This window comes from Ursus maritimus, unplaced genomic scaffold (assembly GCF_017311325.1).
Source record: "Ursus maritimus isolate PB19 unplaced genomic scaffold, ASM1731132v1 scaffold_29, whole genome shotgun sequence".
Taxonomy (NCBI): Eukaryota; Metazoa; Chordata; class Mammalia; order Carnivora; family Ursidae; genus Ursus; species Ursus maritimus.
In genome coordinates, this window is record NW_024425452.1 from 18,807,206 (window position 1) to 18,834,402 (window position 27,197).

At 33.8% G+C, this 27,197-nt stretch overlaps 1 protein-coding gene across 1 annotated transcript in view; it reads right to left on the reverse strand.

Annotated features, from left to right (window-relative positions):
* Positions 1 to 27,197, reverse strand: part of EYS (eyes shut homolog) — a 1,466,842-nt gene that overhangs the window by 1,045,354 nt on the left and 394,291 nt on the right. Inside the window, 1 exon segment of the mRNA XM_008684895.2 lies at positions 21,968 to 22,089. Within this exon segment, the coding sequence (XP_008683117.2) occupies positions 21,968 to 22,089 (122 nt within the window).

Consider the following 27,197-nt stretch of genomic DNA (forward strand, 5'->3'; position numbering starts at 1 on the left):
GGGGTACTTTGGGATCATGACATGAGCCAAAGGTAGATGCTTAACCAACTGAGCCATCCAGACATTCCTATTTCCCATTTTTAAAATGAGCTTTATTATCATTTTATAAGTAATAATTGTGAAATGCCCTTTTAAAAATCTAAACATGGATTGGTAAATCAAAATACAAGACAGATTAAAATATATAGAAAAATAATTTCTCTTTTCTTCTCAAAACCAAATCAAGTTTCATATAAGTAAAATGTAGAGACCTGGGGCACCTGGGTGGCTTAGTCAGTTAAGCATCTGCCTTCAGCTCAGCTCATGGCCTCAGGGTCCTGGGATAGAGCCTTGCAGTGGGCTCCCTGCTCAGTAGGGAGTCTGCTTCTCCCTCTCCTTTGGCCTGTCTCCCCTCACTTAGTGGCACACTCTTTCTCTCTCTCTCTCTGAAATAAATAAATAAGATCTTCAAAAAAATAAAAATAAAATGTAGAGAACAAACATACATTGAGGAAAGTGTAGTAACAGTAGCATGAAAAAGAATTTAGCATTTAATTCCATCATTAGATTACATATATGAGCTTTTTAAGAATTCGTTAAAATTCATAAGCACATTAACAAAATATTTAAGTTCCAAAAAAAACACTTATTTAGATTTAAAAAAATACCCTTAAGGAGCGGCCAGAGATATTGATTCAGAAATTGTATACAGAGTTTAAAACACAAGCAACAGAAGCAGATTCTGGCTAAGTTAACCAAAAAAAAAAAAATGACAAATATGACAACTGATTAGGATTTATTTGAAGATCATTGGTTAACTGACATAAAGTAATAGAATATAAATGCCTCATAATGTAAGATACAAGGCAATGCCTATGATCTCAAAATGTTATCTTTAACTGCTTGATCTGAATCACCTGAAGTACTTGCTCAAAATGATGAATTCCTGGGCCCAGCCCAGAATTACTGAATCAGAATGTCTAGAGAAGACTTCCACATATTTGCTCTTGAACACCATCATGAAGGAGACTCATACCCTGTAATATTTGTCTTGGGTGCGACTCTGCCCCAATATTCCAAATGCTATGTTTTTCTATTAAAGTCAAAAACCTCTGGAAAAGAAAACTGTGTTTTCTTCTCCCAAATGGGAGAACAATCTCTGAACACTTTTTTCTTATATGATAGATACTACATTCTACTTTAAATTGCTATTATTTGTGTGAACTTTACTCTCTCTTACTTTTCTCATAATTTGCAAGCTTATCGAAGCTAGCAATATCATCTTTTTAATCTGTGTATAACCCACAGCACAAAGAACAAGGACTTTTAATGTGTAAGTTCTTTAAAGATTGATTTATTTATTTATTTTAGAGAGAGGGGGAGAGAGAGAGAGAGACGGAGCACAGGGTGGAGGAGCAGAGGGAGATGTAGACAGAAACCTAAGCAGACTCTGTGCTGAGCGTGGAGCCTGACACGGGGCTCCACCTCAGGACCCTGAGATCATGACCTGAACCGAAACCAGGGGTCAGAAGCTCATATGACTGCACCACTCAGGTGCCCCTAATGTGTAAGTCCTTTAAAAATATGAATTGAATTGAATGAAATTGATTTAACATATGAGGGTGATAGTTTTTGGGGTAAAATTACTATGTGGAGTGGACATTTTAGTGTGTGTGGCTTTAAAATTGTTAAAATGAATTCTAAAAGTTATTAGTCCATTTTATGTAAGAGAAAAAATATATAGCAGGCTAAGTCTTAAACTTACTGGAAAGTACAGTTTCCCAATGAATAAAAGGCTGAACAATAATTTTGTCTCTCATATATTTTAGTAAAATATGCCAAGTCTCAAAATCCTTTCTTATTTCTCTGAAAATGACATTTGAAATTGATTAGGTCGGTAGCTACACATATTTTATTATCATTTAGCTCCTCAGCCTGATATCTATCTGAGAATTTCTAAGGCTGATTAAAAAATGTATCACTTATTGAATAAGACATAACAATGATAATTTTGTTTCTGAAAACACCCATCGGTATTAGTTTGTGTGCAAAAATCAGTTTTCCTTATTTTCCAGATTCCCTTATAAATCAGTTCCTGATAGTACACGACTTTAAATAATGTATAATTCTGGACTCAAAGCAACAATTTGTCCTCCCTATGAAATAATTTAAGGAACATTTCTCAAGAGGAAAGACCTCTGGTTATTTGGAAACTGTGTGTGTCTATAACGTGTGAGATGGAAGTATCCGCTGGGATTCTCTTTTTCATTTTTAAATGTATTTTCTTCCCTATTGCATTTCATATTTCCACATATATCATATTCATATGAATAGGTTGTCCTTAAAAAAAAACACACCCTGAAAAACCAATCATTAACAAATGGTCATTTATTGTAAACATGGTTTGGCTACATGTTTACATGTTGCATATAAATGAAGGGCTAACAGAATTACAGAGGACTTGTATTAAATTTTTGTTAAGTATATTTTGCTGGATAAGCTCCTAAATATTTCTCCTTTTAATTTTCCTAATACATAAATTTTGTTTTGTTATGCAAAGCATAATCCTTTAGTAATGCTTACCTTGAAAACATATTTTATGTCAAACAAATACCTACTTTATTGGTACTAAATACTGTTTTAAGATTTGGGGGATATATGCTATCGGGACCTCTTTTAAAACAGATTTGATAAAACATTTAAAATTAGATTTTAAGTAACCTCTATAGAAAAAATAACTGCATTAAGTTCAGGTGACATTTTAAAATAAACTACTTAAAGTGAAAATAATAGTTGGCTGTCATTACATTTATTAAATGAATTAATTAGAGTGATACACACAGATATTTAAAGGTGAAGAAAAAAAAACTAAGACTACAAATAATTATTACTGAAAAGCAGGTGACAGTGAAAGAAGTTGTCATCAAGTTGGACATGTTCAGTTCTATTGAATGGCTGCTTTTGCAGGGATGTTTCTTGGCAGGGGCTTAAAAATCAGTATGTGATGAATATAAATGAGGTACGCTCAAAATGGCATGGCTTCTGATTTTATAGTATTGGCTTATTTTATAAGGCAAAGCCCTAATTTTAACATAATCATCTTTATCAACTAGTATTTATTACATATTATGAAATCCATTTCCATCCATGTGGAGACAAAAGAGAACTATGATTTTGTAACTAATGTGTTTCAGTGATTATACTGAAATAGCCAATGTGAAATTAAAACAAGATGCAAACAAATTCCCCCAGATATAGAAATAAAACTATATTAGTGTATTAATTAACAGCATAAATCGCCAAATTATGGAGAACTTGGCATAACCGACATAAGTAGAGTTAAGTAGACTATTTCGTTTGAAAAAGAAGAATCACAATGACTTTCCTAATGGCACTGGATACAGTACATTTGACTGGGTGATATATTACACTTTGTACTGTTGTTCTTTGGGGTTGGGGGGGGGCAAAGACTTTAAAAAGAAGAGTTTATAAGTAAGAGATGCCTCTCTGGGCCTTGGCTGGGAAAGACTGAGATGGAGGTGTCCCATTAGAGTTAATCTAAGATCCTAGAAGAGCATCTACTTTAAAGGGCACCTTGACTGGCAGTACGGAATAGTGAAGAGAGTTCACTACTATTAGTATTTGGTATGTATCAAATAATCCAGGCTTGCCATCCACTGTGGTATTCTGAGTGAGAACATAACTCAGAAGCAGAAAAGCATTTTCAAACTAGGGCATATGCAAAAGGAGAAATCAAGGCCAAACCCATTGTAGATGGAAGAAGAAATTCAAATTCCTAGATGACACAAAAGCCTGGTGACTGTGATTCTCAAACTTCAGTGTGATGAGAATTATGTGGACAACTTGTTAAAGTTTCTGGGTCCCACTCCAGAGTTTCTGATTCAATAGGTCTGAGCCGGGACCTGAAAATTTGCATTTCTAAAAAGTTCCCAAGTGATACATAATTCAAGGCTGAATTTCTTTTTTCTTTTTTTTTTTTTTGTAATACACCTCAGCAAATAATTACTGAACATCTATTTTAATCTGGGCAGTGTACTAAGCTCTGTAGACTTGAAGATAAATAATTAATGGATCTTATGCAGCTGGTTCAGGAGCCACATTTTGCCTTATGAAATCTTACCATAAAAAAAAGAGTAAAAATAAAAGTATAAGCAATTTATCTTACATAATTGATACAGACACCCTACCTAAAGACAAACAAGTAAAAAACAACAAAACAAAACACAACAAAAAACCATCAAGTGTTGGAGGGTGAGGCAAAGGAAGCACAAGAAACTATTTGGGAAGGAGTTTAAAGATAGACACTCGCTTCAACTGACAGTTTTTCAAGGTTTCTATGAGCAGTCAGATTGAGTATGTACCCTGGAAGCATGTGCCTACAGAAGAGTGAGGAGAAAAAGCAAAGATCAGTTGTTGACAGGTAAGACCTTGGGACTCCATTACACCAGTAATGGAATGGGATTTGTTAAGAAGGATGAGGAAAAATAAAGAACCCATGAGGACCAAGGTCAAAAAGTCACACAAAATAGTTACTGTTAACATATATAATCAATGAAATACAAATACGTTTAGGCGATACAGTCACCTGAATAAATAGTATTTTCAAAAGTACACTATTACATGGATTAATTAACAAACGTGGATTACAATTTTGAAAATTCTGTAAAGCTGCCATGCCTTGGGCCACAGAAAATTTTTTTCAGTGTATGAGATCGACACCATTGTGGGCATTACTTTGAGATGTCACCATAATAAGAGCCATACAGTCCTAAGGGATACCACCAAACCTGGTCATTCCAAGTGATTGCATATAGTAGAATATCCCTCAAGTATAAATAAATGACACTCTGTTTAGTCATCCATTGCTAAAATAAAAAAAAAATACAGAAAGACTTTCCACCTCGGAATGGGCAATAACAGAAATAAATGCAAGCTTATTCTTTCCTTCCACATAAAATATGTCAATGCTAAATTTTATTATTATTTCAACATGCTACAATAATGTGTAATGATTATAGAGAAATGATCTTGGTTTAAATCCCACTCCACTCCCTCAGGCATTAAAAATAGTGCAGGAAAATTTCAGAGGAGCCAAGTTAAAGCTAGGTCATGAATAGAATATATGGCTGTTTTCATGAAATAGCCCAGAATGTGTGATAAGAACAATCATATTTTAAATTAGACTGTAGCCTCAAGATAATTTTCCAGAATGCCACACTAAATACATCATATATTTCTTTATATGCTGTATTTTTATGTTACATTATTAATGAAACATGAATTATTAAATGCATATTTCAATAATTAGTGGCTGAATTCATATTACAGCATGTCTAATGGCAACTAATATAGTTGCTTTTATGCAGCTGTATTAATGTGTATATTTTAATGTGTCCCTATCATCTTTATATTGAAGAGTAATGTAGGTTTATGTGTAGTATATGCTTTGTTAAGTTTTATGAATTAGACAATATAAGAATATCAAGGGAAGGAGCAGATTCAAGATCATTAGCAATGTCAAACCGAATGGGAGAATTTTAAAGTTTTATCAAACTAATGATTTCTCAATAGGCCTAAGGCTTTAATAGTTGGGAGACAGTTTCCAGTCTTCAATTTCATTACAACATACCTGGGAAATGGTCCATTTGAGTGAGTTAAGACAAACATTCCTTGAGGCTCACAATACCCTTAATTTAGAACTGGATATCTTGAGAGAATAGGACTTTACAGGTAGGTATAGGTCTCATTGTAAAAACAAGAACAAGAACCGAGGCCCAGATAATTTAAGAGATTCATACTTTTGTTCACAGAATTAAATAAAAAAGGTTTGATGAATGAATCAATAATTATAGAATTTCCCTAAGGTCACAATGCCAGTGTTTCTGAACAAAAATATCGAATCTACTGAATTTCATAACACAGCTCTTTCCACTGCTCTTAGTGGACTCTTCAAGGCTGAATTTCTTTCTTTCTTTTTTTTTTTGTAATACACTTCTTCAGCAAATAATTACTGAACATCTATTCTAATCTGGGCAGTGTACTAAGCTCTGTAGACTCGAAGATAAATAATTAATGGATTTGGTCCCCCAAAAAGCTTACATGGGGAAAAAGGACAGGTAAACTGACTAAATTAGAATACAGTATTGAAGAGCAAAGGAAGAACTAAACCCCAGGAAAAAATAAAACTAGTCAGATTTTGTCACACTTCTACTCAAAGTCCTTAATTGTCCCCCTCCTCTTTCAGAATCTTTATAAGAGCGTACTTACTCTGTCATCATCTGTCTCCACACTTTCTCTCTGAACTCATCCATTCTTGAGTATCTTTTCCCATCTAGCCATACTCTTTTGCATTTCTGTTTCTTGTCAGAACCAAAATATTCTTCCTTCAAGAATTTGACACATGCTGTTCCCTTCACCTTGACCAGTCTCCCCAAAATATCCTTATGCCATACTCCCCCACTTTTTTCAGATATTTCCTTAAATATTACCTCCTAATTTTTCCTGATCACCTCACAAAAATAACAGTTCTTTTCCATAGCTATGTCCACACAGTGCTCATATTCCTCAGGAAGCTGAAGCACAGAAAAATGACACAATTAGCCCAAAGGTACTACAGGTCAACCACAGTTTGAATACAGTAATTGGGCTTCAGACCCAATATCTTAACCACTTTGTTATACTGCCTCAATAGTAGTGGAACCCAAAGAAATTGAAAAAATACTGCAGACCATTTTTAAAGGGATTCTTTCAGGAGGGTTTCCTCTTTGGCTCTGGGTTAGAAAAGAATAATAGGATGCATGATGCAGCAAGGAGGGAATTTTTTTTTTTTTATTTTATTTATTTGACAGAGAGAGAGGGATCACAAGCAGGGGGAGTGCGAGAGGAAGAAGCAGCCTCCCAGCAGAGGAGCCTGATGTGGAGCTCGATCCCAGAACGCCGGGATCACGCCCTGAGCCGAAGGCAGACGCTTAATGACCGCACCACCCAGGCACCCCAGCAAGGGGGGAATTGTAAACAACAGACAGAGAAGACAGTTTGGCCTTGCAGGAGCTATCTTCAGATGTTACCAGTGGCAGTGTCTCCAAAGGGTTAAAAAATAAATTAATTAAGCACCTCACTGTAGGAGAGTTACCTTTTAACCAAGCAACCACAGATTTTAGTAAAATCAGGCCACAGTAATATCTGCAGTTAAAAAAGGGAAACAGAGCAGAGGACCAGGCAGCCAGCAGCTGTACCTCCTCTTTCTTTCCACAGGATTTACATACTTAGTGCATGTGATTTAGTATGCAAACCGATGTTCATTTTTAACTAAGTACCACTGTATAGTATCTTTATCATATTGGTCAGTCCTTAAAATCAAGTATTATAACAAATTGAATAGAAGCTGACTTTCAAATTACTATGGCAAAATTCAAGAGTAAAAATGGGAAGGTAGCACATTTTACTACATTGTACTCATCGATTATAATAACTTTTAAAATAAGCACAATTTTTAGATTATCAATCACATTTAAAAATTTGTGTTCATTTACTGCATTACATTTATATTTTGTGTATATGTTTTAATAATTTTACTAGTGGAGTATGTATAATTTATAAGCAACACATATTTTGGAAATACATGAAAAATGTTTTATTGATAGGAGATCAAAATCAAAAAAGTTTGGAGACTGCTGGCAAAAGTTTGACTCAATAGGGATAGGGATATCCACTGCTATTGAGTTCTAATGGTGATTTGTATATTATATTTATATATTTATATAATAACTGACAGATTCAACCCTTATGGATGTATGTAATTTAAAAATGATTTTGAAGGGTTTAAAAACAATTTTATTAAATATTAATAATAATAATTTAAAATAGATATTTCATAATTTATAGTTGACAGCAGATGTCTTAGAAAAACTAAAGATCTATTCTATAATTTACGCAAAAAATATCCAATAATTTTATTGGGTTGCATTCATACTTAATAAATTAATAATTTTTCAGTAAATCCCCCAATACAATATTAACAATAATTATCTTTTTAAATGCAATTTACACGGAATCTTTATTTTTCAGCTCTTCAGTAACAAGATCTAAATTTATTCGGGAAATCTTAAAAAAGAAAAAAATCCTTATGATGCTTGCTTGTGCCAGAGAAATGGATGTCAAGCAAAAATCTATTAAATAAATAGATATCATGAATTAAATGGTTCTTATTTTATAACATTATGAACTTCATGTCAGTTTTATTTTTCCTTCACATTGATATTCTGGATCCTTAAAAAGATAAATTGTTCATATTATACTTTATCTTTTAATTCACTTACAGAGTACAACGAAATAGAAATTAGCTTTGAAAGAGGTCACCCATTGGCAAAATGTCAACAGGATTGTTATGCTGCCTAAACAGAATAATGTACAATATGAAGTAAGAGTGACTTAATTAACTGAGTATGTCTCAGTACAGTGCACTTCTTCTCTAGTGAAGACATAAAAAAGATTCATAACTGCATTATGTCAATTAATCTACTCACATTTCAGTGTGAATATAAGAAATGAGGAAGTATATGAGCTATTTGTGTCAAGATAAACAGATAGATAATAAATATATACACACTCACTCATTCGAATCCACACCAACACTGCCACCAAAAAAACCCCCAAAAAACAAAAACATTGTACTTAGATGTTTCTATTCACAAAAGATGATCCTCTCAATGTAAAATGGATAAGATAAAAAAAAAAAATGCTGTCCACAATTTTTTAAATCATTACGTAAAAGATATTCTGATGCTGTTATGAAGCCCATTTAAGGATCCCTTCACTTGTTCTTTCCGCTGTACTAGTACATGTTTTTGTTTTTAAGATTTCATTTATTTATTTGAGAGAGAGCGAGAGAGCACATGCCCATGAGCAGCGGGAAGGCAGAGAGAAAGGGACAGAGAATATGAAGTAGGCTCTATGCTAAGCACAGAGCCCCATGTGGGGCTCGATCTCAGGACCCTGAGATCACGACCTGAGCCGAAAACAAGAGTTGGACCCTTAACCAACTGTGCCACCCAGGCGCCCCTTGCCCTGGACTAGTACATATTTGAAGTTACTGCGAAATGGACATGCTGGTTTTCCGAAAGGTAAAGGACACTTTCTTCATTATTCTTTTCTAAATTTTCACCTAATTTGGGGGTATTTCCCACTGTTTGGGCCTTATAGTCTATAGAATAATTTATAGCCCAGTCTGTAAATGGAGAGCTGATGAAACCATGAAACTGAGGAAGATCAGTCTTTGGGACAAGCTTTTGTTATTTTGTAGGGTTCAGATACCGGCACATTAGATACCTGTAGAGGGCCTCAGTACTGAGTAGACTGAACAAGCACCAAAGTAGAGCACTGTCTAAAGCATGTAGAGACTACCAACTCCAGGAATTCCTTCTATTTTACCGTCTGGCCTGGACTTACCAAATATCCTGATTCTTCAAAAGAAGATGAACATTCTGATTTTTATAAGACATTTTTCTGATATTAAATTTTGGAAGATAATTCAAGTATAAACCATTACAGATCAATTAATGGATGCCAAACTAAAGATCTGCAAGACCAGATTCAGTGCCTGCGCCTCCAGATAAATCACTCTTGTTCTAAATCTTCCAATCTTGGAAAAGGAAAGAAGACACCATTCTGAACTGATTATCCCACTGGATAACTTATCTTCTAAGGGAGGAGAGAGGTTATTGAACAATTGAAAACTAAAAGGTATGTGACAGTAATTTCCACAATTTCCTGAAACAGGATGTGCTGGTTATGATCCTTTTGGTAGTAAGATTTGAAATGACTTAAAAGAATAATTGTCTTTTCCCCTCTTTCTAAACTGTCTACAAAAGAACATGCAATAATTTTGCAATCAGATTTTAAAATATTATTAAAGAGTTATTCACAGAATTTTTTAAAAAGTAGTTTAACATTCTGTGTAGTAATCAATCTTAGTACATCAGAAAAACAAGACAATGGAATTACTTGAAAACCAAATAAAAATGTAATTAGCTAGTTATAGATTGCCAGAAGAGACATGATTTTAATTTTGAAATGAATATTCACTCATAAACTTATTTACAGTGGATTTATACGATGTTCTATATAGTAAAGAAGTCCAAACTACCTCTGTATCTTATAGTGCAGCCCAACGTCTATTTTCCTGGTGGAATTCTGATGCAATTCAGGTTTTATTCTCATCCAACCTCCTCACTGCTCACTACTCCTATTATAGCAAAAGCAGTTTCTGCTAGCAGAAATAAAAGTTTCTTTCCTAGTTTCTGGAAATTTTAGGTTTTATATATATATATCATATATATATGTTTTCTATATATATGACATATATATAATATATATGACATATATATGACATAATAGTGTGTGTGTGTATATATATATGCATATATATATATACATATATATATATAATACATATATATATACATATATATATATATATAATGCCTGTCTTTAACAACGAAACAAAAAACCATTTAAAAAATTTATGGGATCTATAATTCTTGCTCAAGATCAGAAAATGAATATAAATTGGATTCTCCCTAGACATCACATTTATTCATTTCCTATTGTAGTCTTTTACATATATAGGACAAGAATTCTCTCTCACTTTATGCATGAGCAGATGTAGGACAGGCCCTATATAAATCGGTCCAATAGGCAGCAATCGCACTGATGTAATCACAGGTCATCACTGAGAACAAAAGCAGATGGTCATTAAAGACAACCTCTCCCCCAAAAAATCTCCAAAAGCCTATAAAAGGGTCTTAACCTATGTGAATGTTATGACTTTGCTTAGGGCTAGAATTTCTCCTCTTTGATCTAGCTATTAATTGCATGAACAATAAGAAGTAACAAATTACTTTGGGATCTGCCTAATTAAGCTGATCAGTAAGCACCTCAGGGACTGGTTGTGTTTGTTTGGTTAAATTGCTCGTACACAGGATGGGAGAGATGTCTTCTTTTTTGCGTTCTTGTCCTTCGTTATTATCTACTCCCCTCCACAATCTAAGTGGCTCTAGAAGAATTTTATCTGTTTTTACCTAAATTAAGTCACACTCCTGATCTAAGTGAAGTATGAAAAAAGAAACTCTTTTTTCAAAGACAGGAACATCACGGTGAGCAGAGGTGATGACTGATACATAAGGTTCTCCAAAATAAGATCCGATTGTATTATCTGTGTTGGATAAACTACTGGATGCCCAATTAATTTGAATTTCAGGTAAAAATTCATTATTCTTTTTGTCTAAGCAGGTACCATGCAATATTTAGACATATGTATTTTTATTTGCTGGACCTGGCAATCTTAGACTGAATTTGTATTCCAGGTCAAGTGTAGAACAAGTATTTTTTAAAGTAGGTTGAGAGAATTTAGATAAAAAATTACTGAGGGACTCTGTCCTAACTGGCTGCACATATTCCTGTCCTGCCCCAATTGTCCAGCAGCCTGTTCTCAGTTTTTCCCATGTATCACATTTTCCAGAATCTAGCCATGTTTTAGGTCACAGCTCTTCATATTCATATCATCTCTATTTTTACTAAGGCAAAGTTTTGATTTGTCATTATTTCATGAGAGACTCTCTATGTCAGATAGCTTTTTCTAATCTATGGTATTTCCCAAGATTTAGGCAAGTAAAGAGTCTTGCCAGTCTAGATTCCCACCTACAATGGAATTAAGGTATATTTGAATTTCTATTAAATAACTTATTAAAACTTATTAATACAAATAACTTATTAAAACAAAATAGAAATAAGAAAAAGACTTTGTAAGTGGATTCTAGCTTCATTATTTAAGATCATCTCATTCCATTCCCTATCCTTCAACTACTTTTTTTCTAAAACTCTCCATATTATGTAACATAAAAGTACACATTTGTATATAACATATAACATTTTCTACATCACATCGATTTATTTTATATACATTTATTCATCATTCACAGAAAGGAGACTGGAAAGGCAGAACAAAATAAATCCACTTTATTCAAAAGTCTTAACCTGTCTCTGCCTTGAACTATAGGAAGATCCTTTAGAAAATATGTGTTGTAAAGGCAATATATATATATATTTTTTTTTAATTTACTAATACTTTGTGGTGATTCCTGCAATGTTTTACAGACATATATAAATAAATCATAATGACACTAGCTGTAGTTTGGTTTTGAATTTTAATTTGCATGAGTTAGGATATTTACTCATCCAATGGTCTCTTCTTAGAAACAGTAATAAGGGCCAAATTACACTTGGACAATATGTAATAAATTGAAAACGTCCTGCACATTATATTCCTTTGGAATTGTGTAGTATCAATTTTAAATTTTGTTTCAGGTTTAGTTAAAATTCATTTATTTTAAAACTGTTTAGTTTGTCTCAGAATGCCAAAATATACTACAAACTCAGAGTGAAGTTTTAGTGTGTTATGGATATATTTTTTCCAATTCATAACACAATGTCAAAGAAGAACTTGGGTGGACAAATGACAGAAATGCATTGATAAATCTAAATGGATTGGTAAATTTTAAGGAAAGATTGGTCGGCTCGCTCTGCCTACTAGAACACAGCAAAAGCAAACCCCCGATGGCTTCCCCCCCCGCCCCCTGCCATGGTTTAAGTGCAGCAATTGGCACCACTTGGGAAAAGTGATCAGTGGTTCATATTGTTAGAAAAATGTTTCAAAAGCTTTGGGTTTTTCTGATGTTTGATTATCAGTATAACAGTTCTTAATAATGCAAAAGAAGGCTGGGGCATTTTTATGATTTTTTTCTTGTTAAACTGAGTTTTTCTTTAATTAAAACAGATTTTGGATAAATTTTTACTTATAAAATATACTTATAACTGGATTAAAACACAGGATCTAAGGACCTTTTCCTATTACAAAAAGTAATTCATTCTTACATACATTTAATAAGATATCTCAAATGCCAAATTCTGAGAAATGTTATTTTTTAAAATTAAAATTGGAATTATTTACTGAAGACACTTGTCTTCACTAAATAGTTCCAGTATTTGAGCTTTAATTTGTATAAGTAAATTTTATGCTGTCACTTCTGAATTGAGGTCATTTAACTGACATACTCCTAGTCATCTGAATGATGGAAATTGGATTTCTAAAATCTGTTGCAAGGCAATAAATACCTGCTGTAAGTACTGTGGAGCAGCAATTATCAATCTGCAACGTATTTCCTCTTAGATTTCTGTTACCTCATGACACTTCCACCAACTCTCAGCTTTCTCTTAATGCATATTGCTAGAGTCTCCTTAATTTCCCATCCCACTCCAAGAGCGCTTTTTATGCTCCATAACCTGTTTCTGATTCTGCCAATCTCTCACTGACCAAATATAAATGTCACACCATGTTCTAAAATGCATTGAACCACAATTACAGGGGGAACAATCAAAGTCCTTTCCTATCCCACAATCAGTATTAAGCAGTTGGATAAACTGATCCAAATTTTCAAGTAGTTTGGGTCCCCAGCTCTTCAGCTACAGCTTGTTTCGGTTACTGTAGCCATTAGCTTCTCATTGAATGAGTTTGCCAGGCTCAATATCCTACCAAAGAGGAAAGCTGCTGCGTTTTCTAAGACTGCAAATTATTTTCCAGTACTATATTTTTAGTTCAGAAGTAAGTTATGCTCTAGTAACCTGCTTATAAGCCTAGAGACTGGCATTCCTGTCTTCCATTGCGTTTCTTAGGTCCAGTGCAATTCTATCTAGATGCTGTTAAGTTTCTCTTACTGCATTCCTACTAATGAAATGACTTCACCTTTCTTAACCAATATTCCCTCTACAGTTCTGGTTATTTGCCAGGCTTAAGCAAGACCCACTGAACAGCTGTTCTCAGCCTATGCCAGGCTGCTTATAGCATTAAGGGTCCAGTATATCTTGTCTATAATTTGTACCCCAAATCTCGGAGGAAAATCTCACTGGGTAACAATAGGTAGGCACCACACTTTCAAAATCCAAATATCCTAAAAGCATTATGTATAGTGAAAATTGTATATTCTGGAAAAAAAAATCCCTAAGGCCTCCTTCTGTTCAATAGCCTTGCAAGTAAGTCCTCAACAATGTCCCTTAATGGGTTTGCTTGCTCTTTCCACACCAATGTCTTTTAATAGCCATTTCCTTGATGACTAGGACTTCTAAAATAGCTCATCAGAACTAGCCAAGGATAGCACTTTTTCCATAAAAAGTTCTCATCTGAGAGAGAGAGAAATGTTTAGCATACTAACTCTCTATCTCAATCCTAAAGTTACTTTTTAGAATTCTAGCTGCAAATTCTCCTCGGACCCAGGTATTCTGCAGATAAGAAACTGACACTTAAAGTTTAGTCCCTATCACCTGTGGATAGGACCATATCCTGAATCAACCTGCCTTCCCAACACCTCTTAGAACATCTCTCAGTGCAAGCTTCAAGTACAGATTAGCATAGGCTGGGTGCTCACTTCTCCAAAAAAGAGGTTTGCAAACATAAACTATCACCATGGCTGTACCCTTCTCCATGCAGTCCAATGACTGTGGCTAGCCCAATTTTTATGCACTATGGCTCGGCATGTGAATCTTCTGCGCAGTATTTTTAAAAACGCAGAGGCTCAGACCTTCCAATATAGTACATCAAAATCCTCAGGAAGTAAGTCTAAAATAAGCATGTATTTTTAGAAACGGCACAGGTGATTGTGACGTATTTTGGAGTGTCTGAAATACTGACTTGCTTTTGGGATTCTCATCCTCCCTAGTTTCGTGAGTCCAATGGGCAAGAGAAGCATGTGATCTGCAGACCTGCCCTAATGGCTATATGTTACTGGGGGACCATGAGAAAATGGCTTCATTTTGATGAACCTTCTGTTTTTCCTTGTAAAATACATCTTCTATGATATACCATTGAATTATTCAAAAAAAAAAAAAGTCCTGGAAAGGCAAACTACGGAAAAAAGTGGTATCTACATTTTCTGATAAGCAATTAGTCCTTGACTGTATATTTTTAAAAGTCATGGGATCAGTAATAACACTCTGGGCCTATATCTGTGTCTATATGTTCAAATACTCATTCACATTTATAGTCATGATAATTACATTGGTCTCTTTTGAGTTTTTGTTTCAAATTTTTTTAAATACAGAGGATAAATTTTTCTTGCTCTGGGAGGGCAGAAGAGGCCAGTAACTTAAATCAGGGGAACTAACATGGAAGGCTGTGGGACTGGTAAAACTTAAGTGATGTTGGTTAGATTAAAGGGCTGATGCCTGAAGAGAGAGGGATCAGGCCGAGGTGTTTGCTTTGTATCTATCCGATGCAGAGTGTTTAGAGGCTTAGAAAGGTTAAGTGACTTGTTCCTGGTAACAAAGCTAGTGAAGGCAAAGCTCTCAATCTCAAAAGCCCATCCTCTTTTGTACATGTGACCTTTTGGTTTGGAAGGGTAGGCTGCAAAATTTAACCCCACTATAATCAAGATGATGCCACAGACCACTCTCTACTGTTTCAAATCAAAGTTTTTCATCAATTTACATAAAGAGGCTACTTATCTGTGAGCTCTAATTAATATGTACATATTAGAACCAAGATTAAGTTCAAATATTAATTGACCGGGGCTCCAGAGCTTGATTTTGGAAAGCCTTTGATTTCTGTTTAAACTAGGATGGTTGGCAAAAAAAGTAAAAAACAATGATATATTCTCTTTTCTGTGTATGTGCACACATGTGCATATCCTGACTTCCATAAATATATACCCACTTCCTAATTCAAAGTTTCTTGAAATTTCCACTATTGATAAATTCCTCACAGACAAATGAGGAGTTTTATGACATAATTAGAACATAATGGAGTTTTTTACTGATGGAGGTGAAAGATTTACTCCCCTCTGACCATTGTTCTTGTCAGTTAATAACCAATTGTTGAAGTCAACTTTTTGTGTGTGTGTAGGTGTGTGTTTCTTTTATTATCTTCTTAGAAAGAATATATAAACACAACATAATAGCTTTTAAAAATATTCTTATATAGACATAACCAATTAAAAATGGCATCTATACAAAGGGCAGAAATGATGGTTTCTAGGAAAACACTGAAATTATTTTGGACTGTAACTATCCACGAAGTTCTCAGATTTAAATTGTGGAGCCTAGAGTGGAGTCTCAGTTATAATTATGTAAAGATAGCAAATAATAATATAAAAGTACAATATAATGTTTTATTGAAATGAGTTGAAGCTTAATCTGTCTCATAATTCTTTGAAAATAAACCCATTTATTGATGCATTCTGGCTAATATTAGCAATGCAAATGGTATTCAATCAGTTCTAAATCATTTTTTTAAGTTGGACTGTTTCTGCGAACTATCCATTTTTATTAGAGTCTGAAAATGGAAAATTCTTCTCTGATCAGTTATGTTCTCACACAATATTTATGAAATTCAGTTCTGCTTGATAGATTCCTTAAACCTCAAAATTCAACCATTTGTAAATCTCACTTCTTTGTAATGAGTCTTGGAATAAGAAAGAAGGGAAAATATGTCTAAGCTTCAAAAATAGACTTTACAAGTCCAAAGTTATTAAAGCTCATGTATGTCTTTACTCAGGTGGATCAACAAATATTTTCTTAGCTTCTGTTTACTTTTATTTTGCATATAATCCTAAAAGATTTGGTTATCTCTTTCAAAGCCATGACAGGTTCAAAACAACTAATTAAAGGGGAAGAAGTGGCGTACTTCAGATAGACATTAACTGTGACCAAAATTTGCCACTGAGAGGATATGTTAAAGAATTATACAAGCCATCAAATGAATGAACTAAGATTTTATATTAGTCTTGGATTGTACGAGAGAAACAATTCTATTATCTATTATAGAAACAATAGAAAACTGACATCCATTATAATGAACCACTTTCATAAATGTAATGTTAAATTATTCTTAAAGTAAGGATCTCTATAATGAAAGAGATCTGGGCAACAAAAAAAAATAGGCAGATTTTATTCTACATAAACAAAAGTAGGTCATTTAGAATAGATATGGCCAAAGTTCTTCATTTTGTGTTACCTAATCAATGCAACGCCTTTTTTAACAATGTGTTTGGTTGTTAGCTAAATGCCTCAAAATGTAGATTAAACTTTTGGCTATATATTCACTACCAAAGATGTTGAAACTAATCAAGTTGATTGAAAAATTTAACTGAACCTCTGAGATATCATTATAATTAATCAGTCATTGATTATTTTTAACACCCTAAAAATGATTTAAACCATTACACTCAGCCTGTATGAAAAGCTATAATTTACGCATAGATTTTCTAATTAGCAAATGCCAATATAAAGACAGTAACACTTCACTAAGTTATTACAAGTGAAGAGAAAACAATATATTATTATCTCCCTCACAAACGGATTGGAATGAAAAATTTAGATCTATTCCTTTTGTCTTAAAAACAAAAGCACCAAAACAGATGGAAGAGTCCAATAGAGAAGATACAATGAAATACACTCCTAAAAACTCAGGAGGATAAAACTCTCGATTTTTCAGACCACCCTTTACTTCTCTTTTAAGGTGCTAAATTGTGAGTTGTCAGTACACATGAAATAAAAACTGCTATGCTCCACCTCCAACATCACAGATGTTTACAGCTAGAAAGTGCTATCTAGATAGCCAGTCCAGTGATTTTCAAATAGAAATACACACCAAAAATCACAAGGAATTATAAGTTACCTAGATGCCAGATGGATCCACCTACTGAAACAGAATTTAAGCATGTGTATTTTTAAAGGCAACTCCCTGGTAAAGAACAATTGTGTACAACTCTTTGATTCTATTGCAGAAGCTGATAATTCAACTAAAAAGTGCAAGAGTAGGTACTTGTTTATGTATATTCTGGTATTTAAATGAAATAGAAAGTTAATTTTTCTTAAATTAATAAAATAGTGCCATATGGAGTGGATATGGGTGACTATTCTAACAGTTCTTCATTTTATGGTTCTACTAAGTTGTGACTTGTCGTAAATCACTGAACAAATCCATATCAAAGTCAGACAATCTCCAAATGTTCTCGCTACTCTTTTTTAAAAAATAATTTTAAGATTGTATTTACTTATTTGATAGAGAGAGAGAGAGAGAGTGAACACAAGCAGGGGCAGCAGCAGACAGAGGGAGAGAAAGAAGCAGCCTCCCCACTGAGCGGAGAGCCCAATGCGGGGCTCAATCCCAGATCCCAGGACCCTGCCAAAGGCAGATGCTTAACCAACCGAGCCACTCAAGCACTCCTACTCTTTTAGGTTACTCAAAATTTACAATATGTTTAACCTAATCAAGTTTTAAAAAAATGAATAAGAAAAAATATTTTTTTGAGGTTTAATATTTCAGATGATATTCTACAGGACCCATGACTTAAAAGCAGTATTAATATATGACACAGGAATAGTAGACATTATATGTAAGAGCTAAGACATGAGATTTGATAAATTCTGTCATATTCCTATATAACAGAAATTATTGAAAATAAAATTTGTTAACTTTTTTTTTGCTACAAAAATGATTTTTTTTTCTTTTCTCCATCAAGGAATATTAGACAGTTCTGTGTATTTGAAGAATTCTAGAGCTGCCTAAATCACAGTCTATGTTAATTTCCATCAAGTGAGATTAAGCAAATCTTAATGGAGAGGGAAGGCATGAAAGAAGTGAAGGCTTTTGTATTTGGACAGAGAACAGTTGGACTAATTCCACACTGATGGAGGGTTTGTAATCCTAGAGAGAGAGCAGATCCCGAGGTTTTAGTGGTTCCAATTGGATATGCTGAAGGGACAACTGGGATCTCACTACTAATTAGCTAAACACTGTGCACTTGAGGGATGCAGAGGAGGTTCTGGGAGCCAAATTTGATATGAAAGGACTGGAATTATTTGGCAGATTAACCCATATTTGAAAGTAGCAAGGGGATGACAAAACGGGCATTTCAGTAGCAGCCAAGATGAACTAAGGAGGAGAGGCTATTCCCTCATGATCCCGGTTTGAGCCACCCCCAGCATTTATTCTCCAAACCCAAAGGGAGGAAATGGGCAACTCTCAAATGACTAACATGGATTTTTCAACCATATGGTGGTGGAGGTAAAGGAAGTTTTATTTTTACTAGAAAACACATAAATTCAGTTTGGTTTTTGCACCAGAGTGTTTGGCAGAAAATTTCTATCTGTAGTATACTAATATACATAATATGTATACATTTTAACATAGTTGTATATGAAAAAAATTTTGTCTTTTCCACACATTAGTTCTACTGCACTAGTTTTGTTTCTTCTGCTGTTATCAAAATTAAGCACTCATTATTCATATAAGATACAGAGGAAAATGAAAGCAAAATGAGAGGGGAAAATATTTGAATAATCTGATCATGTATATTTAAATAACCACAGAGAAGTACTTATTGTTGAATATAGCTAAGAAATTTACATGAGAGAATAAGTCTTATTCTACCCATTCTTAATGTTTGTGCCTTGTTATGTGCTAAGCATTCAATTTTTCTTTTTTCTCTCATTGTTTTCTTAGGTATACTGAACCACAAAGGAGGGAACCAGGAGGGAAACTGGCTCACTGTTACAAAATACTTATCTTGGTTTCAAAGTCTTCTGATTTTCTGCTTTTTATCTAAACTCACATTCATGATGCCCTTCAACAGTCGAATGGATAAAGAAGATGTGGTCCATATATACAATGGAATATTACTCAGCCATCAGAAAGGATGAATACCCACCATTTGCATCAACCTGGATGGAACTGGAAGGGATTATGCTAAGTGAAATAAGTCAAGCAGAGAAAGACAATTATCATATGGTTTCAGGTAAATGTGGAACATAAGGGATAGCATGGAGGACATTGGGAGAAGGAAGAGAAAAATGAAGGGGTGGGAATCAGAGGGCGAGATGAACCATGAAAGACTACAGATTCCGGGAAACAAACTGAGGGTTTCAGAGAGGAGGGGCGTGGGAGGATCGGTTAGCCTGGTGATGGGTATTAAGTAGGGCACGTATTGCATGGAGCACTGGGTGTATACGAAAGTAATGAATCATGGAACACTACATCAAAAACTAATGTACTTATGGTGACAAACATAACATAATAAAAAATAGTAATAAACTTAGTTTAAATAGCTTCTAAGGTTGAATAGTTTAAAGTTAGTTTAAATAGCTTCTAAGGTTGAATAGTTTAAAGTTAATTTAAATAGTTTCTAAGGTTGAATAGTTCTAAAGTTGAATAGCTGGCAATTTATAAAATGAATAAATGAGAGAATACTATCCTTGGAAGTTCTATCCTTTGATATGATACACTTTCTAAAGCTGCAGTCTCTAACTTGTCAAACAACTGGTTTAGTATCACACAGATGAGCTGTGGCAAGGTCAGGTCTGGAAGTGGAATCTTATGGTTTTGGGTATGAAGCTCTTTCTACTACAATAAATTTCTATTATTGCTGAAGTTATCGCTGAAATCATAGGTTAAGATTAATGACATTATGGAAACTAAATAACTTACCTGTAAGTAAAAGGAATTCTGGTTCAAGCCGTATTAAAAAATAAGCTGAGTGATCGCACATAATTAGACTCAGGGCGTTTCATTCAGGAGTTCAGCCATTTGTCAAGGACCAGTTTCTTCTGGTCTCAGCTCTACTGCCTTCAGGGTCACTTATCATCAGTCAGCACCTCACTCCCTTCTTTGGGCTCTGAAAATGGCAAGTAATTACATGTATAAAATCTAGTTGTTGGAAGGTCTAGAAGAGGTCACACCTACATTTTACTTATATCCAGTGAGGATACACCAGCGAGGAAGGCTTTCCCCAGAAAGAACACTCATCTCAGAGACCAGCATAAAGTCACACGCCCACTCGTTCAGGAGTACCCAAAAGTGGAATGGATTTAGAATGACTGACTAAGATAAAGCATCTGATATGAATAAAGACAAAGCAACAGAGCCACTATGTGTACCTAAAATGTAGCTAGGTAACTGATGCACCCTCCATTTCTGGTCCTACCCATCTAAATGTCAATTGTAATTCTCCATTTAGATGCCTGCCTGCCTTGTGGGAAAGAAATAATTTGCCACAAATTAGCCTTTCATCATAAAAACAAACAATGTCAGTACACTGTTGGTCAAAATATGTCAATAAAAACAAGTCTGTTTTTCAAAGCATTTTCTTCTAACTTCAACTAGTGTAGTCCCTTCATGAAAATCATCTTTGTTGCTAAAGGATAAACTATAAGCCTATACCAGTAGCACAGCATTAACCTGTGTTGTATGTCACTTATTTTCTGAAGTCAGTCAGTGAATCCACCTTGAGTAGATATTTTTTATGTCAGGCTTTCTGAAAAATGAGAAGCCTGAAGGGATCCCATTGATTTGCCAACTGTGTCACAGTCCGTTTAAGGCAGAATGGCACATGCTTGTGACAAAGGTGATGACAAATGGATATGTACTGAAGGGACAGCACCAACACAGATGAACGAAGGAAATGATGGAAGTACACAACACCAGATAGAAATCAAGATAAAATGTAAGATTATAAATGTCAGTGAAATACATTATGTGTGTATATAATACCTCGAATTATATAAAAGTAGGTGCATATAAGACTGTCATTTTTTAGAATTTCTGAAATTTTACACAAATTCAATATTACCAAGAATTGTGAATCTGAAGAATGATTCTGTTGTTTTATAATATTTACATCAACTTACATATAGTTATGAATGGAACACTTATACTTTTTTATTATTATTAATTTAAAATAATACTGCTTGAGTTTCTGTTTTCTAATCTTAATAAGTATATATGTGTGTGTGTGAGTGTGTGTGTGTGTGTGTGTGTGTGTGTATACCAGCTTGACATATATACAGATGTTAACTATATTTGTAAGGGTTAATTTATGCTAGCCCACATTCAGATAAATTAATAATATTCATGGATACTAACGAGATGAAGATCTTTGCAGGTAGAATTGTGCTCACAGGCATTCAGGATACAATCATCAATGTCCTGTTCACATCTCAGGCCAGCAAAACCCAGATTGCATAAGCAGGAGAAGCCGTTAACCACTGATAACAAGAGATAAGAGAAAATAATATCCCTTTAATAATGGTAAATGCACTTCACTTTTAACCAAATTAAACGTGAATTCACAGCTCTCTATAGTATTTTCTAAGTAACTATTTCACTCAGTTCTATTAACTTTAAAACTTTAATTTGAAATAAAAACAATCACAATAAACATTTGGTAACAGTTTGCAAAGCAACAATGACAATATCCAATCTTTTTCTTCTCTCTCCCTTTCTCTGTCAGTAAACAATACCTATGATAAATAGGTTACTTTTACATCAATTAACTTTTCCTCAAGTGTTTTAGGTTTAATAAACCAGAAGTTAACTCATTGTTAAAGTTTTTTGTGTGACAAGGTAGATTAAAGTGGGTAGTGATCTGAACGTTGATATTGAATTACTTAAGCCTTAGTTAAAAAGAGCCTTCACATTTCATCATGATCTTTTAAAAGTAATAATCAGAATCTGTCCTCTATTTTATCATTAATGATAGAAAAAGAATGGTTTCTGAAGCGTCTCAAGGAAGTGGTGACAGCATGAATTGTAGCTGGAGTGGGAACAGATTTATGGCTGCTTCTAGTCAGTCCCTGGGTTCTTCATTATCCCTGAGATTTACCATGTAATCTACACTGCCACTCTGCCTCTGTACATGTTCCTGCTATTGGTCTCGTTAAACGTTGAGGTCCTGGGCGGCAACAGAATTTTCAGAACACTGTGTGGTATTTAGCTGGCTTCTAGATTTCCGTAGCCGTGTTTCTGAACAGCACGTGTACCTGGGCTTTTAAAGAAAAACCAGCTCATGGCTGTCAAGCAGAGACAAGGGAGATACAAGAATGGCAGCTTTTTAGGCAGGATTTTACTACTATTATATTTTACCTTTTTTCATGTGGCATCCTAGTTTTTAACATCTCAGTGAATCAAAATAATTAATAAATATACAAGTATAGTTGAAGAAAAATTAATGAGATAATATGGGATCAGTTGTGTTTCCTTATATGTTATATATGCCATCATGTATGTTAACAAATTAAAATCAAATGTTATACAATATGTAATTAAGACATTGTGATATTTTTAAATTTGATCATAATGATATTTTTAAAATTGATTATAATTATAAATTCAAGTTTGGATACTGATGCAAATTGGCAAGTAACAAAAACTACAGTCAACTTTCTGTGTAGAGATATTCTCTGCAGATTGATGAGTTGTTTTAAAAGAAAAACAACAACAATAGATAACTTTAAATTAGCAAAAGGTCTAAAAGACAGAGATTGGTGTTAGGACATAAAGCTTGCATTTATTATTAAGAAATATGCTTTCTGAATGTTGACTATTCTGGGCTGAGAAGCTAAGAATGAACCCAGACGAGAACATGGGGAATTAAACTGGATACCATAGGTAAAATAAATAAACTAATAAACAACCATAATCTGTTCAAAATTTAAAACAAAGAAACAAAAAAATGGGCTTTTCCCCCCACATCTAATTTGTTAACCATGGGTTATATGAAAACTTACCACCATTTTATCAGGAAATACTTTTTAAGCATATTGCCTTGTTTTGCTATTTTTTTTTTTTACCAGAAAATATGGATACTATTTTTATTAGTTTTTATTAGTATTTTTTAGTTTTATTAGTAAATATTCCATACTCCTCATCTGAATTAAATTTTCACCAGATAAGCCCTGCATGAATTTGGATGAAATAACAATTTTATACTTAAATACGTACTGAACATCATATATCAGCTGTACTGAAACAGAGCTTCTGATGTGAAAAAATTCCATGGTGAAAATATAGAGGTATTTTAATAATGTATTGCCAGTGTGGTGAATAAACACATACTTGAGGTTTACAATTTCACACTGACATAATAATAATTATTTCTCATACACAGTCATGTAATAAATACTGTTAGTTTGAATTCGGAAGTTTGGCTTCCCAAACTATCTTATATTTGAGAAAGTATTAAGAATATAATAGATTTATGCTGATATCAATTTACATGTCTGATCTAATTTTTAATAAATATTTTGTTTCTCTGGTAGTTAAATCTCTTAGATGAGGTCCAAAATACATTATGGCTAATTCTATTATGAAATAGATTAATATATCAGGTACTCAAAGTTTATATTTTCCATAATATGTTATGTAGGACCTCCAAAATTTTAATAGATAACATTGCATTATAAGTAGCATATTTGAAAATTATACTTTCTTACTGTATAAGGAATTGTGATCTAGAATATTTTAGACCCTTTTTCCTTTTTCCATTATTTATTTTTTAAAGTTTTTATTTAAATTCCAGTTAGCTAACATACAACGTAATACTAGTTTCAGGTGTACAATACAGTGATTCAGCACGTCCATACATCAGCCGGTGCTCACCACAATTCATAAAAATCATATGCATATTATAAATATATGTCATTCAGAATATGTCAGATTTGCCCCATATATAACCATAGATAACCATTATTCTAGGGCTACCTAGATCTAAAAGTGTTGCTAAGCACTCTCTGAGGCATAATTTTCTGTTCCTTCCTTATTTTACAGTGAACATCAGAAACTGACGAGTCATCCCCAGCATCCCCAAATACCAATGGGCTTAAGATCAGAAATATTGTAATAGTGACTTATTTCAAGGTAATCTGAGAATTTCACAAATTTAAAAACACAATTTTAAAGTGACAAAATCTGAAAAAAAAAGAAAAGAGAAAAATGATGATGCTGTCAGTTCAAATCAAGAGTAGCAAACAGGGGGCCCATAGCCCCCAAATATATTTTGCTTAGCTGCCATAGTGCTGGAAAAGTTAATTCTATATTAATATCTACATAGATATTCCAGTTTGTGAGGGCCCCACTACTACCTGTTGTTTTAAACTTCGGCTGCTTCACTCAGTTTGGAAAAAATCGTTATGTTCTTTGATGACATGAGTTTACAAAGCACTCGTTTAAAAAAATAATTCATAATTTCAGCTAAATTATACCGTTTCAAAATAAGGTGACTTTCCTTCAAAATGTGTTTTCTCAAAGATTATATTAACCATTTATTCATTTAGTGAAGGAGCACATAAAGATACATTTTGAAGGAGATAAAATAAAACAAGATGGACAGTTTTTTTGGCAATATCCTTCTAGCTCACTTTTTCTCCTCTTCATTCCCCTTCATCATATCCAGTTCACGGGGCTATTTTATGACCTGTTTCTCCTGTGTCTTAACAAAAATTATCCATTTTAGACATGTTCTTCCATTTCAAAAGCCATGTTCTAATATTCAATATTTCTTCTTTTTTTCTTTCTCCTTTTCTTTCCTCTGATTTTTCCTTTTCTTCTTCTGACTGTCCTCTATAAATTTAAATTTCTTCAGGAATACATATTTGGTAGGAGGAAATGTGTGTGCATCTGTGTGTGTGTGTGTAATAGATGTGATAAAATAATGATTTATTTTAAATCACTGTAAGCAGTGCTTCTCCTACCTATAAATACTCTTTAAAAATCTACCATAAAGAAAAAAAATGGCTAATTCTAACATCAGAACATAGAAGTAACATTTCATTAGATTCTCTCATTTGCTACCATTACACTCACAAAAATATAAACAAATTCATCATATGTGGGTGTGTTTTGTGAAAATAACTGGGATTGGCTTTGATATTCATGGCAGGGTAAAGTCAGTAAATAATCAACATTGCATACTGAGTTATTCCATTGCTGTGTCAGATTCTGAGTTAGACTACTGTACAAGAATTACTGTGATGGAGTGAACTCACTGTCATAGCAATATCCATGCAAGCAAGGGCTGGAACTGCACTCACTGGACCTGCAAAGCCTTTCCCACATTGGCACTGGTACCCAAGAGTAGATATACTTCGGTTCCATTTTCTTTCCAAACACAGAGCCATTATCACAAGGATCACCAGCCTCACAAGGCCCCAAATCATGGTAAGAATCTGAAAGAGAAGAATCTGTGTGTCAGTGCTTACTTAATGAACAGATCCCCACAACTGCTGTCACATACCTGGCGTATGTCTGCATAAATGCATTCAACTTAGTCTCTAGGCAATGACTCATAATTTTCTTCAATATTATCATTGTGATTCTCTCTACATTACGATTTAGGAAAGAAATGTTATTCATGATTTCTATGCTTCATCTAACAAAGCACCAGCAGGCAGCAATGTTAAGTGACAGCATCTTTAAAAATCCCATTTTGTTTCTTCATACTTTATACCTCTTGTCCAACAATGTTCTCTGAAGACATTGCAATTAAAAAAAGTACATTATTGATGATTGATGCTCCCTGGGTTTTTTGTTTTTGTTTTTCTGATACCCTGGAGGTTGCTACCACTATAAGCTTTGCTTGATGGATTTCCTGCTATTCTCAAAACAAGTACACAATGAAAAAAGAACATTTTAATAAGGTTTTAATCTTAAGAGTAACACCTCAGCCCTGAAACTAAGTTTTAAATTTTACTCAGAGAATGTAACTAGATAAAGTAATTGTCATTGGGTAAAATATACACAAGTATTTAGAGATAAGAAATAAGATGGTTGACCCAAGGGAATACATATCAAAGAAAAAGTGAGACATAAACAGCATTAAATTGTTCAACAAAGCAAAATCATTATTCAGGTGTCAGTTTTTCAGACATAGTAAAAATATTTGTATATTAACTATACGGAAAGTATTTAATAGAATTCATTCACCAAAATATGTAGCATATATGTACAAACTTAGCTTCTACAAGTACCTGGCTGAATATCTCAGAGAAGAAAATATCCAATAATCATTAAGTCCTTTAACTACTCAGATTTTCTTAGTAACTTCATAACTATAGAGTTGAAGGAATAATAAACTAACTGGTATAAGAGAAAAAGTTTTTAAAGTTTAGAAGTACAGCAGTAGTTGGAGAAATTCTAAAACCTGTGGATCCCTATGGTTCTCCCCTTCTTGTTATCAAGAAAAAAAAAAAAAGGTAAGATGATCGACATCAACAATGTATACAGTGAAAGACCCAAAATAACATAGTTAGTGTCCATAAAATAAGAGCAATAGAAACTATACCAAGTTGAGGGACGCCTGGGTGTTTCAGTCAGTTGT